At 40.8% G+C, this 13,885-nt stretch overlaps 3 protein-coding genes across 4 annotated transcripts in view; 2 read left to right on the top strand and 1 right to left on the bottom strand.

Moving 5' to 3' along the window:
* alyref (Aly/REF export factor) overlaps positions 1 to 2,580 on the top strand; it is a 10,364-nt gene extending 7,784 nt beyond the window's left edge. The window contains 2 exon segments of the mRNA NM_001105108.1: positions 1,597 to 1,783; positions 2,264 to 2,580. Of these exon segments, the coding sequence (NP_001098578.1) occupies positions 1,597 to 1,783; positions 2,264 to 2,278 (202 nt within the window). The 3' untranslated portion in view covers positions 2,279 to 2,580.
* The window catches only part of LOC147846122 (uncharacterized), a 418,287-nt gene that overhangs the window by 273,171 nt on the left and 131,231 nt on the right, over positions 1 to 13,885 (bottom strand). The gene's annotated exons all lie outside the window — the stretch shown is intronic.
* Positions 11,503 to 13,885, top strand: part of arhgdia (Rho GDP dissociation inhibitor alpha) — a 48,262-nt gene continuing 45,879 nt past the window's right edge. Inside the window, 1 exon segment of one of the 2 annotated variants that reach the window (NM_213461.1) lies at positions 11,503 to 11,628. The gene's annotated coding sequence lies outside the window, so the exon portion shown is untranslated. 2 annotated transcript variants of the gene reach the window in all.

Here is a 13,885-nt window from a genome sequence, read left to right on the forward strand (position 1 = left end):
AAATATATGTACAACCATGCTGCGTTCACACCAGACGCGGAACGCGTGGATAAAATGCGATATTCGCACGAAAATAGCCGCGTGAACATTTGAGTTTACTTGCTGCTTCACACACTCTGACTGAGCCCAGCCCAGTTTGATGAACTTTTTGTCGGTGTCGGTTGATTTCCCCTGGGACTCTAACAACAGGTGTACGTCACAATCACGCCCTCACAGGAGCAAGCTACTGATTGGTTAACGTGGCGCGAATGTCTGCTGAAGTTTAGACTTTTTAAACTCAAGCAGTTCGTGCGTCAAACGTGCAAAACGCATCAAAATTCACGTCAAATGCGCTGCAGGATGTCTATTCGCGCGTTTGCATTGACTTAACATGTAAATCACTCGCGCTTGACACTTATTCCGCGTCTAGTGTGAACGCAGCATTAGAACTGATTAACTCATTTAAATCCACCATTTGTTTTTACCAGAATAAAAAGTGTCGATTTCTTTTTACTTTAAAATAAAATAAATCCTCAACCCATTAAAAAGAAACTGTTAATCGCTCATCACATGTAGGTCACTGTGTGCCGTGGTTAAAAGAGGTTTCAATCTGGCTCACCCTCTAGTATATTTTTAACCTGTGGGGAAGCATTGTAATTGTATTAAATCATTCTTGACAGGTCAAGTGAAAATCTTTCCTAACTTCTAAGAAAGTCCTTCACATTTAGCCCTGAAAAAGTCTGAACTTTTCATTCATAATGATCTTAGGGTGCTTTCACACCTACACTTTTGTTTCGGAACGTATCTGGTTTGCCCAGTTAGCGCGGTTCGATTGGCATATGTGAACAGGGCAATCGCGCTCTGTTCCGTGCCAAAGTAATCGCTCCGAGATCGCTTGAATGAGGTGGTCTCGGCTCGATTGAAACGAACCCTGGAGCGGTTCGATTGCAGTGAGAAAGCGATCCGAGCGCGGTTATATCACAGTGTTTTATGGATATGTAATAGGCTTACGGCTATATGAAGAGAGAATTATGAGTATGGCGGGAAGTTTCGCGAGTCTCCGGATGCCCGCAAACGAGTGATGATCTCCCGGTAATCTTGCGTCTCCCTCCCAGTCCTCAAATAGGCATCGTCGCGCACCCTTCTCACCCCTCCCCACCGCGTCTCTCCTCAGACACGTTGCGCGCGCGCACCCTGTCAATCACCACCAAACCACCACCTCTCCTGACAGCTGAGCGGGACGCTGCAAAATAAACCCTGACACTCTGACCAATGTGAGGAGAGTTTACTCACACGTGACTTGTTTTAGCTCTTTTGGTCCGATTAGAAACTTTGCAGTGTGAAAGTGAACCGCTCCAAGAGCAAAGAGCAACAATGTAACAATTGTAATCTCTGTTTCAGAACAACTGAATCCATTCACAGGTGTGAAAGCACCCTTAATGTTTACTTGGTGAAACCCTGCTTTTAATCTTTAATAAGTCAAATCTTGCGATGTGACTATTACAGATACACACTCTGGGATATCAATGCTCGAACAGTATATTCAGCTCTATGAGAGGATGTGAATGACTTTATTGTATATGTCGGGTGACTTAACTGTCTTTTCCTTCCCAACAGTCTAAATCGTGGAGGTGGTGGCATGAACAGAAACCGAGTCGGAGGTTTTGGCATGCAGAAGGGTCGCGGAGGCCGAGGTGGAGGATCCAGAGGTCGGGGACGAGGCGGTCGAGGAGGCGGCGGCGGCAGCAAGCAACAGCTCTCGGCGGAGGAGCTCGACGCCCAGCTAGACGCCTACAATGCTAGGGTGCGTGTTAGCTTGTTTAAAGATGCTTTAAGAGCACCTATTATGTAAAAATCATAATTTTTAGGGAATGCTTTTGAAATAAAAGCAGCTTCTAATGATATGAGTGTTTAATGTTGTTTTTTTTGAGTCACACTTGATTATAAACAGTCTGCAGAAACACTTTGATTGACATTTTCACTGTATGATGTCATCAGAGTGGGAAAGCTCCGCCCACTAGTGACTATCTCTTATTAGCATAAAACTTTAGTCTTGTTTCTGCCATTATGCTGACACGTAGGTGTTTGTAGCTCCGCCCTCTTTTGAAAAAGAGCACAATCTCATTTGAATTTAAAGTGACAGTCACCAAAATGCCACATTTAGGATCAGAGGGCCAGTTTAAAGACTTGCAAAACATTATTTGTGTGTGATTTTGAGCTGAGAGTTCACACTTTAGGGATATGCCTTTTCATGAATAACAAAGACTTAATTCTTTCTTTACAGATGGACACCAGCTAAATCTCACCGCACCGAGCCGCATTCCCCACTGTTACCACATTGGAGGGTGGTCCTCATCATCATCGTTGTTATAGCTTTGAACATGCCGGATGTTTTACACTCGCGTCTTCAGATTTAAATTTGTGTATCGATCTTTCTCCTTTTAAAATGCTGACGTGTTTTTTACCTACTTTGTTTTATTTGTTTTTCCTTTCTTTTTGAGAAAAAAACCTGGTTGGACTGTAGGATTTGGGGGATGGAGTTCTCTCCACCCCGTCCCTGTGTAGATCATTGAAATAAAACCTGCAGTGTTTAGTAAACCACATGATGTCTCTGTGTCTTGCTTGGCTACATGAGGGTTTGCTTTTCAGTCTTGCACAATCTGCTGCGAAGGAATCCATTAGTGCAGTGTTTCTCAACCACCTTCCTGGAGGATCACCAACACTGCATGTTTCGGATGCCTCGATTGTCTGACACAGCCATTCCTGTAGTCCCTGCTGATGATCTGAATCTGATTTGCTTGGTTAAGGCAGGGGTGTCCAAACTCTGTCCTGGAGAGCCGGTGTCCTGCAGATTTCAGCTCCAACTTGCCTCAACACACCTGCATGGATGTTTCTAGAAAGCGCTTTATTAGCTAGCCCAGGTGTGTCTGATAGGGGTTGTACTAAACCTTGCAGGACACCGGCCCTCCAGGATGGAGTGTGGACACCCCTGGGTTAAGAAGACATGGTAAATGCAGAGCTGGTGGTCCTCCAGAAACGTGGTTAAGAAACACTTCAGTAGTGTGTGTGAATTATAGACTGAATCGCAGGTGTCAAACTCAGTTCCTGGAGGGCCGCAGCTCTGCACAGTTTGCTTCCGATCCCAATTCAACACACCTGATCAAACTGAGTGCTTTAGGGGTGTCCAAACTCAGTCCTGGAGGGCCGGTGTCCTGCATATTTTATTTCCAACCCCAAATAAACTCCTGAACCAGCTAATCAAGGTGTATTAGAAACTTCCAGGCAGGTGTGTTGAAGGAAGTTGGAGCTAAACTGCAGAGTTTGGACACCCCCGTTTTAGACTGAACTCTGCAGAGCTGCAGCTCTCCAGGAACTGAGTTTGACACCACTGCTGTAAATGGCAATGAGTGCATTACTCATGCCAGCCACTAGGTGTCCATCTTTGCATTTAACATCGTTCAAATAAACAGGTGAGCAATGATTTAGGTTTTATTTGGTCATGAGTAGACTTGTAAATACACAAGTTCCAGGTTTCTTTGTCTAACATGCACCAAAGGAAAACAAATCTTAACATGCGGTGTAACACTCCAGCCTGTAGGCTAACAATGCAGAGATCATCAAAGCAACTTTAGAGACCGATATTTTCAGTTTTGCTTTATAAATTGAGGAACCATTTAGTTGTCTTGGCCAGTTGTACATGAAACCCTTTTCAAGTGCTTTGCAGGGGTGTCACACAAAAACTGCAAACTATTTCCTAAAAATTGGAAGTGGAGGATTTTCAGCCTATAATATTGTGATGTTAACATACTGTAAGCTTGGTAACATCCATTTTGACTAATGTTTTAAACCGAAAGAGTGTAGTGCTTCCCACAGGTTTAAAATATACTTGCAGCGGTAGCAGGATTGAAACCCCTGTTACCCCCAGCACACAAATAGTTAACTGTATACAACAAACAAAACATGGTTTCATTTTTAACTCTATTATTGGTTTAAAACTTGAACTTTTCAATGTGTTAAAGTACAAAAAGCTGCACCCACTGACAGGTAAAAGCTCTCATTCGAGTTCAGGTTGCTTTATTGGCGTGACATTTTGTACAGTATTTCCAAAGCATTTTAGATATGTATAAAATATTTAATATATCGCCATTAAATTAATAAAATGTGGCAAATGGGAAATAAATGACAGATAAAAAGGAATAAAAACAGACAATGTCTCATAAAATTAAAACAATTACAGGAATAAAATGTATTTAAATAAGACAAATGAGCTGATTAGCCATTTCCAGGGCCAGACGGAATCTGCGGACGTTTTTTTTTTTCTATTTCTGCGGAGAATTTTGGTTTCAAGAGTTCACACTTATATACTGTTTGACAACTTGTTAGCAGGTTTGGCATGCTGTCCTGGGAGAGAACCCTGAGCTCGGAGATAGTTGAGCCCGGGGCTCCCGCCAGGTCCATAAAGCATGAGGGGAGTACGAGATCAGGGGCCTCATGTACGAAGACTTGCGTGGAAATCTTACTAAAACATTGCGTACGCACAAAGCTGTAAATGTGCGTACGCAGAAAAAAATTCAGATGTATGAAACACTGCGTACGCCGAATCTCACGCATATTCTTTTGTACATCCGAATGAACGTGAAACTGAGCGCAACATGCACGAGCACAAAACCCCTCCCTGCCTCCTCCCCCGTATGAATATGCTAATGACTATGCTAACGGCAAAACCCAACGAAAAAGCAATGGCAAAATCAAGCAAAAAGAGAAACTTTGAACAGAATGTGAATTGGAGGTGCTGCTTTCGGAGGTAGACCGGAGAAAAGCGGTGTTATTTGCAAGTTTGTTCTCCGGAATTAACAACAAAAGAAAAAAATAGAGTGGGAGAGTTTAGCTGATACGGTTAACACAGTTGGGTCTGAACATCGCACTGAGTGCATTTAAAAAAGAAATAGTGTGATTTATATCTGTAAAATGTTGCAGAACCCTTAGCAGTCTCAGTGGCGCACCTCATAAAAAGCATGTGATCATGTACTGACACGTTCGAGCAAAAACTCGGCTCGAATCCAGCGTCTGTCGAACTCTTTCTTCTTTTTTTCCCGCTACATATCAGATTTTGCCCACTATTTATCACGAGAAAGACAAGTAGGAATCATCAATAAGTTTGTGCATCATATTTTATTTGCACATTTATTGAATGGAAATGTTTCTGATTCACGCATGCAAATTCATCTTCAGATAGTGTCTTTATAGCAATGTGCGTGCAGTAGATCGCTCAGATTACATTGGGAAAACAGGCGACCGCTGCAAATTGTGCTTTAATGTTTAGCTGGTCAACTGTATGGTATGGACATCTTACATACCTACTAGATGAACCCGTCTCATACAGCTGCCATTGCAAGGATCAGACACTTTGTAGAGAAGAATTTAACACAACTGCCTCTAGGAGTCGCCAATGGAAATAAAACAGACACGCACAAAAAATGTGCGTACGCCTGCCAGAAAGCTGCCGTGAACCTGCGCACATTCCCACGTTCAGTTCATTGTTAGTAAATCCAAACGTGAGCGATTCTGAGCGTAAAACTTGGCGTACGCAAAGTTTTTGCGCGTACGCAGCGTTGATACATGAGGCCCCAGGTGTTCTCGAGAGCTCCCCTCGGCAAAAGAGGAAAGGAGAAGGGGTGGATGGGGGGTTTCTACGGAAAACGAAGATAAGGGAGTAGTTCTTAGCTAGGTTACTTATAGTGAGTTTGGATCAATCCGATTGGCTAGCCAATGAGTGTAGATGAGTGGCCAGCTGCAGTCAATCATATCACGTGCTCCTCTCGACATTAGTTTGTGAAACTTCATGAAAATCTGCAGATTTCAGCGGAATTATTTTGGGAGTATCCAGCGGAGTATCATGACTAAAACCTTAATATACGAAATAAAAAGTAATAAATTACTGAATAAATTCAGATTTACACATTTACTCTTGCAAATGAACAGGATTAATGATGGGCTAAACATCTGCGGAATTCTGCGCGCGCAGATTCCTCGTGGGCCGTGCCATTTCTAATGGTGAGCAAATATTCTGCAGCCAATTTAGATGTCATTTCGTCTATTCGGTAAAGTCATTTAGATTAAAGAATTAATTATTTAAATGTCTCTCTCGCGGTTGTGCGCATAAAATTATTAACAACTTAGAAAACGAAAGCAAACTCAAATCTCGGACATTTTAGTAGATTTAGAAAAGCTGGCGCAGTAGGTAGCGCTGTCGCCTCACAGCAAAAAGGTCGCTTAAAATGTTGGGTCAGTTGGCGTTTCTGTGTGGAGTTTGCATGTTCTCGTGGAGAACGCGTTCGCGTGGACTCCAGTTTCCCCCACAAATCCAAACAGGTGGTACAGGTTTAAGTAGGCTAAATTGTCCATTTAGCGTATGAGTGTGTATGGATGTTTCCCAGGGATGGGTTGCAGCTGGAAGGGCATCAGCTGCGTAAAACATATGCTGGAAAAGTTGTCAGTTTATTCTGCTGTGGCAACACATGGACTAAGCCGAAAAGAAAATGAATGAATAAATAGAAACGCCGGCCAGGCGCAAAAAGGTGCGAGTCTCTGTGAGTGTTGACAGAATGTGCAGTATGAAACGGGTAAAGTAGATTTTCTACTACTTATTCGCTCGCAGATGTTCGTTTATATTGGGCGGATACAAAAAAAAGGGTGATAATGACAGTAAAAAAAAAAAAACCTGTCGTCAAATATACTTGGGCGGTCCACCCAAGTAAAGTCTATGGGTGGGAAGCAAGCGGCAACCTCCCGCTCTCCCTCAGGAAGCCAATACGGAAGTAACTAAAACTGCAATTCATCCGAAATTCCGCTAGTCCTGGCCGCTCCTGGCTCCAAAACAGAGCAAATTTCAATTGAGCCCACTGTTAGAATGGCCAACTTTACAGCAGAAAAAAAGGTGTTTACAGCCTGGTACAAAAAAAGATTTTGGTTAATACAGCTAATATTACCCTTCATGACAACTGTGAGGGGGGTGAATTTTTTATAACTCATCCGTTTCCTTTATATTAAGTTATATTAAGTTTGCATAATTAAGGGAGTGACCACTTGAGTGACAGCTAGGTCTTGTTGGTCGCCGTCACGTCACCTCAGCTGACTCCTGCAGATTAGCCACTGAACTCGGCATATTTATTGTATTTCTGTGTTGTCTTATGTGGCTTTACACAGTCGACTGCCTTTTGGACTTGTTTCCCACAATTATTAGATGGCATGGCATGCTGAGGGCACTTAATTGTGCTCACAAACCATTCACGTGGCCTCCGTTTCCCATGTGAGTAAAGTTATATACTTATATACCATCTCTATACATGTGTTTGTTTTATTTAAGATCATTTATCATTTATATTTAGAGCTGTAATGCACTGCAGAATCTGTCAGATTGATTAGCTGAAGGCTCTAGATCAGTCATCTGAAGTGTTGTCATACAGTGTTAAGCTGGATTTCATCAATAGTCTTGCATTAACTAACACAGACTATATCTGAAGTGTTTGGAAGTAATTCGCGTTTTCCTCCTGTTGTCATAAGAACAATGTTTAGTGGCTCAATGTATTACAGCAGTGTTTTTAAAAGTCTAAACACTTTATTGATATAGTGTACAACCAAGCACAAGTGGTCAGAATACAAACGAGTCACAGGTGATAAAGTATTAAGCGTTCTCCCAAAGTAAAGTGTGTCTGAACCAGGTCCAAGCTAAATGCAGCATGCGTCTGTAGCTCCACTCACTCTCCGCCTCTTTGCCCTTGTTTGGTATCCCGCCGTGGGTGTGATGATGCGCGAACAAAATGGCGACGGTTGGCCGCACCTACTTGTGGCTTCTTTTGCGCTCTTTAGAAACCTATGGGTGACGTCACGGATACTACGTCCATATATTTTACAGTCTATGGTGGGAAGCACAAGAGGACTGCTGATGATACTAACGTTTCCATCTAAAAAACAAGAACACTAATCACACACTTGCCAAATCTGTAGAGACAAAACAATCAACACCAACTGGAGCCGCAACTTTTTTTCAAATAAGACTAGCAGCAAATCCGGATTTCACCATTTCCATATGTGAAAAGCTCTCGGGTAAATTTTCCTTACAAACGTATTTCTGGCGCATGTTAGCAGACCACTGTAATCCACACGTGAGCGGTGCCCTATAGCGGAAAAATGGAAATGAAATGAAAACCTTCGTTGCAGCACATTTATAAACGCAACATTGACGACCAATATCTAACAATACTTCTACTAATTTCAAATACAGTTGGCAGCACAATGTGGCATCTCTCTGAACACTTACAGCTGAAAGGAGTCTTCAGGGCTATATCATGCATATTAATGAAGTTGCATATCGTCCACAATCAGGGTTCTTACGGGTGCTGGAAATCCTGGAAAATGCTTGATTTTTAATATAGTGTTTTCAAGGTTAGAAAAGTTCTTGGATTTTGGACAAAGTGCTTGAACCTGCTTGAATTTGCAGGGCTTGAAATTGTGACTGTTTTGGTTGCATACGTGCACAATTTTGTCTATGTGACCTCAATATATATGTTTTAATTTTGTCTTTGTGACCTCAATATATATGTTTTAATTTTGTCTTTGTGACCTCAATATATATGTTTTAATTTTGTCTTTGTGACCTCAATATATATGTTTTAATTTTGTCTATGTGACCTACATATATAATATGTGATCCCAAATATATTTGGGAGCATTTGTGCGGGTGCATAAATTGTTGTCGTGCGACCAGTTTTCATTGCAAAATGTTCACCGCATACGCGCATTTATGGAGCTAATAATAAGCCAAAACAATCTGAATTTGAATTATTAACAATTGTAAGTTAATAATACTGATTATGTCCTATTAGAAATGTTCTGAATTTGTATTTCCTAACTTGATTATTCAACGTCTGAAATTTAAGACAACTTAATTTTTTAAGTCAGATTTTTATAGACATATTTTAAACCTGAAACGACAATCCAATGACTGTAAAGAAAAAATAGCAATGCACATGAAATATCATGAATGACTGGACATGAAAGGTTAGTACTACACCCAAACAAAATCTGACTGTAAGCTCATTTCTTAAGATATCAACTTTAGATAGAAAGAGACCAAACTTAAAAGTATACTTCATCCTATAACTAAACTTTTTTTAAAATGTATTTTTTCATTATTTTTGGGTGAACTATCCCAATAAATCCATGCTCTAAAGTGCTCAACAATTTTTAGTTTTTTAAAATAGCACAATAGATTTAAATGTGAAAAAGTACATACAATATAAATAAACGTATTTAACCGTAGTTATTAGGTGCTGGAAAAGCATACAAATGCACCTTGAAAGTGCTTGAAAAGTGCAGGAATTTGAAGTTGGAAAAGGTGTAAGAACCCTGCACTATAGAGTGCGCTGATTGGTTCGAACCAAAGTCTTTCTCATGAATTAATGCTGAAAGGTCAAAGATGGCACATTGCACAGGCCGGTACAGACAGCCAATCTCCACATTGGAATTTACACAATGATCTCTTTGTCGTGACGTTGCTTCAACGAATTTGCTCGAAATAATGCAAAAACGACCATTTTTCACTTGTTAGCTAAACATATGTGTCCTAATAGTGTTTTTAGCATAGTGGGACACATATATGACTGTCAAAATCATAAAAAATGTGTTCTGGTAATTCGTTACTCTTTGCGAAACTTACATGATTTAGTTTTAGTTTTAAAAATTCTACATTAAATCACCTGTCACTTTGTTAGAGCATCGCTGTTCTTGAGGCGAACGGTTCATTTGTGAAAGGCCTGCATGAGTCTGATCTGTGCAGCATCTTTTCTGTTACATTTTTTGGAAACCAATTAAGTGTTTTAAAGAATGTTCCAGGAAGGTTTTTGGTGTGCATGGGGATATAGCAATTTAAAGAGATTTTCGAAATCAAAGCAAACCTGAAACGTTCTCCTAACCTAGAGAGGATTGATTAATGATTTATGATTGACTAACATGTTCTGAAAACCAAAAATCAGTCATTCTATTAGCCACACTGATAAATTGTATATATATTTTTACTACAAAGGAAACCATTGCTTTACCGGCAGCTAGCTCTCTGCAACTCTCACATGGTTGCCTACTGAAGCTAAGCAGGGCTGCGCCTGGTCAGTACCTGGATGAGAGACCACATGGGAAAGCTAGGTAGCTGCCGAAAGTGGTGTGACCGGCAAGGGGTGCTCAAACTATGGTCTGTGTGAGTCCTAATGCCCCAGTATAGTGACGGGGACTCTATACTGCTCAGTGAGCAATATAGCATCCCCGTCAATATACTGGGGCATTAGGACCCACACAGACTGCAGGTTGGCCTCACTAACACCACTTCCGGCAGCAACCTAGCTTTCCCATGTGGTCTCCCATCCAGGTACTGACCAGGCGCAGCCCTGCTTAACTTTAGTAGGCGACCATGTGAGAGTTGCAGAGAGCTAGCTGCCAGCCAAATCTCTGAGGAATATGAATAAATGATCACAGAATTTTCAGTTTTGAACCAAAAGCGACCATTTTTTTCTGTATTGTGACGCAGTCCCTAGAAAAACTAAATATTTTAAATGAGAAGAAGTTAGTTTTTATAATGCAAGCTGATTGGATGTAGTAAAATAGGCATCTCATTCAGAAAGATTGGTTTTGAGAGAGTTAATACAACCTAACAGACTCCTCCTCCCCACCATTTGTGTTTGTTGTCAAAACTGACAGCTGGAGGGGCGTGGTTAAGTGTGTTAGCCACGCCCACGCCCAATACCTCAAACAGACGTAATCTGAAAAAAAAAACCCCAGCTTAAACCAGCCTAGTCTGGTTGGCTGATTTTAGCTGGTCAACCAGGCTGGTTTTAGAGGGGTTTTTGCCACTTCCAGGCTGGTTTCCAGCCTGTTCTTAGCTAGTCAGGCTGGAATTGACCAGCCTAAATCAGCTAAAACCAGCTTGACCAGCCTGGTTTAAGTTGGACATAGCTGGTTTTGGCTGGGCTCCCAGCCTGGCTAGGCTGGTCAAGATGGTTTAAGCTGGTCATCTCCCAGTCTGACCAGCTAAGACCAGGCTGGAAATGTCTGAAAACCAGCCTGTTAGTGGCCAAAACCCCTCTAAAACCAGCCTGGTTGACCAGCTAAAACCAGCCAACCAGCCTAGGCTGGTTTCAGCTGTTTTTTTAGTTACAATTTAACTGAAAACAAACAGAAAGTTCATTTACATATTTCAATCAAAGATTACAAGGGCAAACAATTTTCATTTTCCTTATAACACGCACAGATGAATTGTTCACCACTAAACTAGCAATGCAAGCTAACAAAATCAATACAGTTAGTTTGACTGAATGTGTACTTAAACTATAGCCAAATAATGCTAACATTGGCCTTATTAACAACTGTAAAGATGTATGTAGACAGATAAAGAAGAATATAGCATGTTTCTGTCACCAAATCAATGTCTAGAAAATAAAACGGAAAAAAGAGCGGTTTGTTTCTTGCGCATGCGCAGAAAGTGACGGCATTCCCGGAAGTGTGTCGCTCTCTGGCATCGCCGCCGCTCCCTCATCGCGCCATTGAGAAGTCAGGGAAGCTTTCTCTAACCTATTGACTCGCAGTACCCGCAGGTCCACGGTAAGTTTTGACAACAAAAACACCACTAATATCTCCAAGTAGACGCGCGGGAAGCCCCGCAACGCGTATTCGACAATATTTACCAGTAGTTTTGCTTGTTTTGTCGCTCGGTAGCAACGGCAGGTTGACACCAGACAGCAAGTTGATACATGCATTTCCTGCCAGCTTCCTCCAACTGCATCTGCAGCCCTTTATCAGCACGATTAACTTGAGATTGAACATATTTATGACTGCATGGGTCAGTTTGTGCGTCTCCAGTCTGATTTTGAGCATGTCTGACTGTGTCTGGATTGATCGTCAGGCGTTGTCTGACTAGTCTGTGGCGAAACATCAAAGTTAACGAGCGATTATAAGTGTTAAATTTGGCTAAAATGTCGTCATTAAGTCAACTAAAGCTTAATAAAGCGTTTGATGAAAGAAACCACACAATGGTAGGCTTTATTTCTGGTCTCATGCGATGGAAAGTTGCCATTTCGATTTTCCTTTACAACATTAAAGTAAACAAGCTTTAAAAAGTCGCTAAAATGACGGATTTAAAAGTATATCGTATATTAATAATAATAAAAATCTGTGTTATGACATGATTGCATATTGATCATTGAGAGTAAAGGGCCAGAAAGTCGCAAGATACTCATCTAACTGTATTTTCTACTGCCCAAAATGAACATTCACGTTGTTTTCCAGCATTTAATTGTGTTTTTTGTGAATGTTGTGTGTATTATTGGAAACATATTGAACTTTTTTTGGTTAAACTTCCTGTCGCTGGAAATGATGGTCGATTAGCAGTATTAGCTTGCTAGCATGAGGAGGAACTTCCTGAAGCAAGGCTCTAATTTCTGCCTGACTCGATTAAAAAGATCATTGTATTTAATCTCTGCTCTTTATATCTGTCATGCTATCGACTATATATATGGTTTGTTTTGTAAAGCATGTATAAAAATAGATTAAAACCCCGTCATGATGCAGATATACGAGTTAATCGCCCATCATCATTATGATTTCCTTTTTTAATCCTGGTTAATTTAATCGCTCCTGGAAAAACGGGTGTAAAATCAACCCGAGTCTGGAGCTAAACTTGTTTAACGGACGTCGAGGTGGAGGTTAGTTTGCCTGAGCACGGATTTAATGTTATAAAGTATGTACAACACAGTTTTCAAAAGTCTGATTAACAAAAGAACCTGAAGAAAAGAAATTCAGCTAATTTCCTTCCTGTGAAGAGCAAGTGGCGCGATGTACTTTCTAGTTCCTTCTTTCTGAAGAGAGTTTACGATCCCTACCATGGCGAAGGATGTGATTATGAATATTTAGTAGTTAAGACGACGCTGATTGGCGGAAAGGCGGAGACGTTTAGCGAATGAATAACGGCGAAATATGTCACTCATGAATATTAATGAGGTCACGTGACAAACGTTGGAACGTTTCAAAGCGACGCCGGTAGAAAGAAATGAATATTCACGAGGCGAGGCTTCGCCATAGTGTAGTGTGTCATTTTCGGCTATCGGGAGTTTGTCAGGGCGGTGTCTGCTGGCAGCCTCAGTGTTTAAACTTTGTCCTTAAGTGTATTGAGCAGCCATTTGTATTATTATATATTTCCTCAAGGGTTGTAGTAATAAATCTGTAGTTTGTGGCTTTGATTCACATATAATGTTTTACATGCGGTTTTTAAAAGTGTTAAACATTTAAATGTTGTATTTAGTGTGTGTGTGTGTGTGTGTGTGTGTGTGTGTGTGTGTGTGTGTGTGTGTGTGTGTTAATATTCTAATTTTAATTAAGATTATATTGAGTTAAAGTTCAAATGGGAAATGTTTAATGGACATTCCAGCATTTTGGTTTCTTTTATCGTCCTTAAAATATCTGTGCATTATAAAAGACTGCAGTAAAGTGTTTTTTGTGTTATCATAACTAGTAAACATTCAGTTGTGAAGAGAGAGAAAGAGGAGAGGGTGATACTGTCCTACATTCAAGGCCACAATTCAATATTACAGCTCTTGTTATTGAAAACCGAAGAGAAATGAGGTCTGTGACTAAATTTATCATGTTTAAAAGGCGTTGTTTACCTCAAAAATTACATTTTTATTATTTTATCTCCCTCAAGTGGTTTCAACCCTGTATAATATTCTTTATATTCTGTTGAACACAAAAGAAGGTGTTTTGATGAATGTTGGAAACCGGTAACCATTGACTTCCATAGTAGGGTTGAGCGATGTCGACCAATTTGGCATCTGTAGGTGAGAAGGTTGCATGACTTATTTGAGGA

This window comes from Danio rerio, chromosome 3 (genome assembly GCF_052040795.2).
Source record: "Danio rerio strain M-AB ecotype USA chromosome 3, GRCz13ab, whole genome shotgun sequence".
Classification (NCBI taxonomy): domain Eukaryota; kingdom Metazoa; phylum Chordata; class Actinopteri; order Cypriniformes; family Danionidae; genus Danio; species Danio rerio.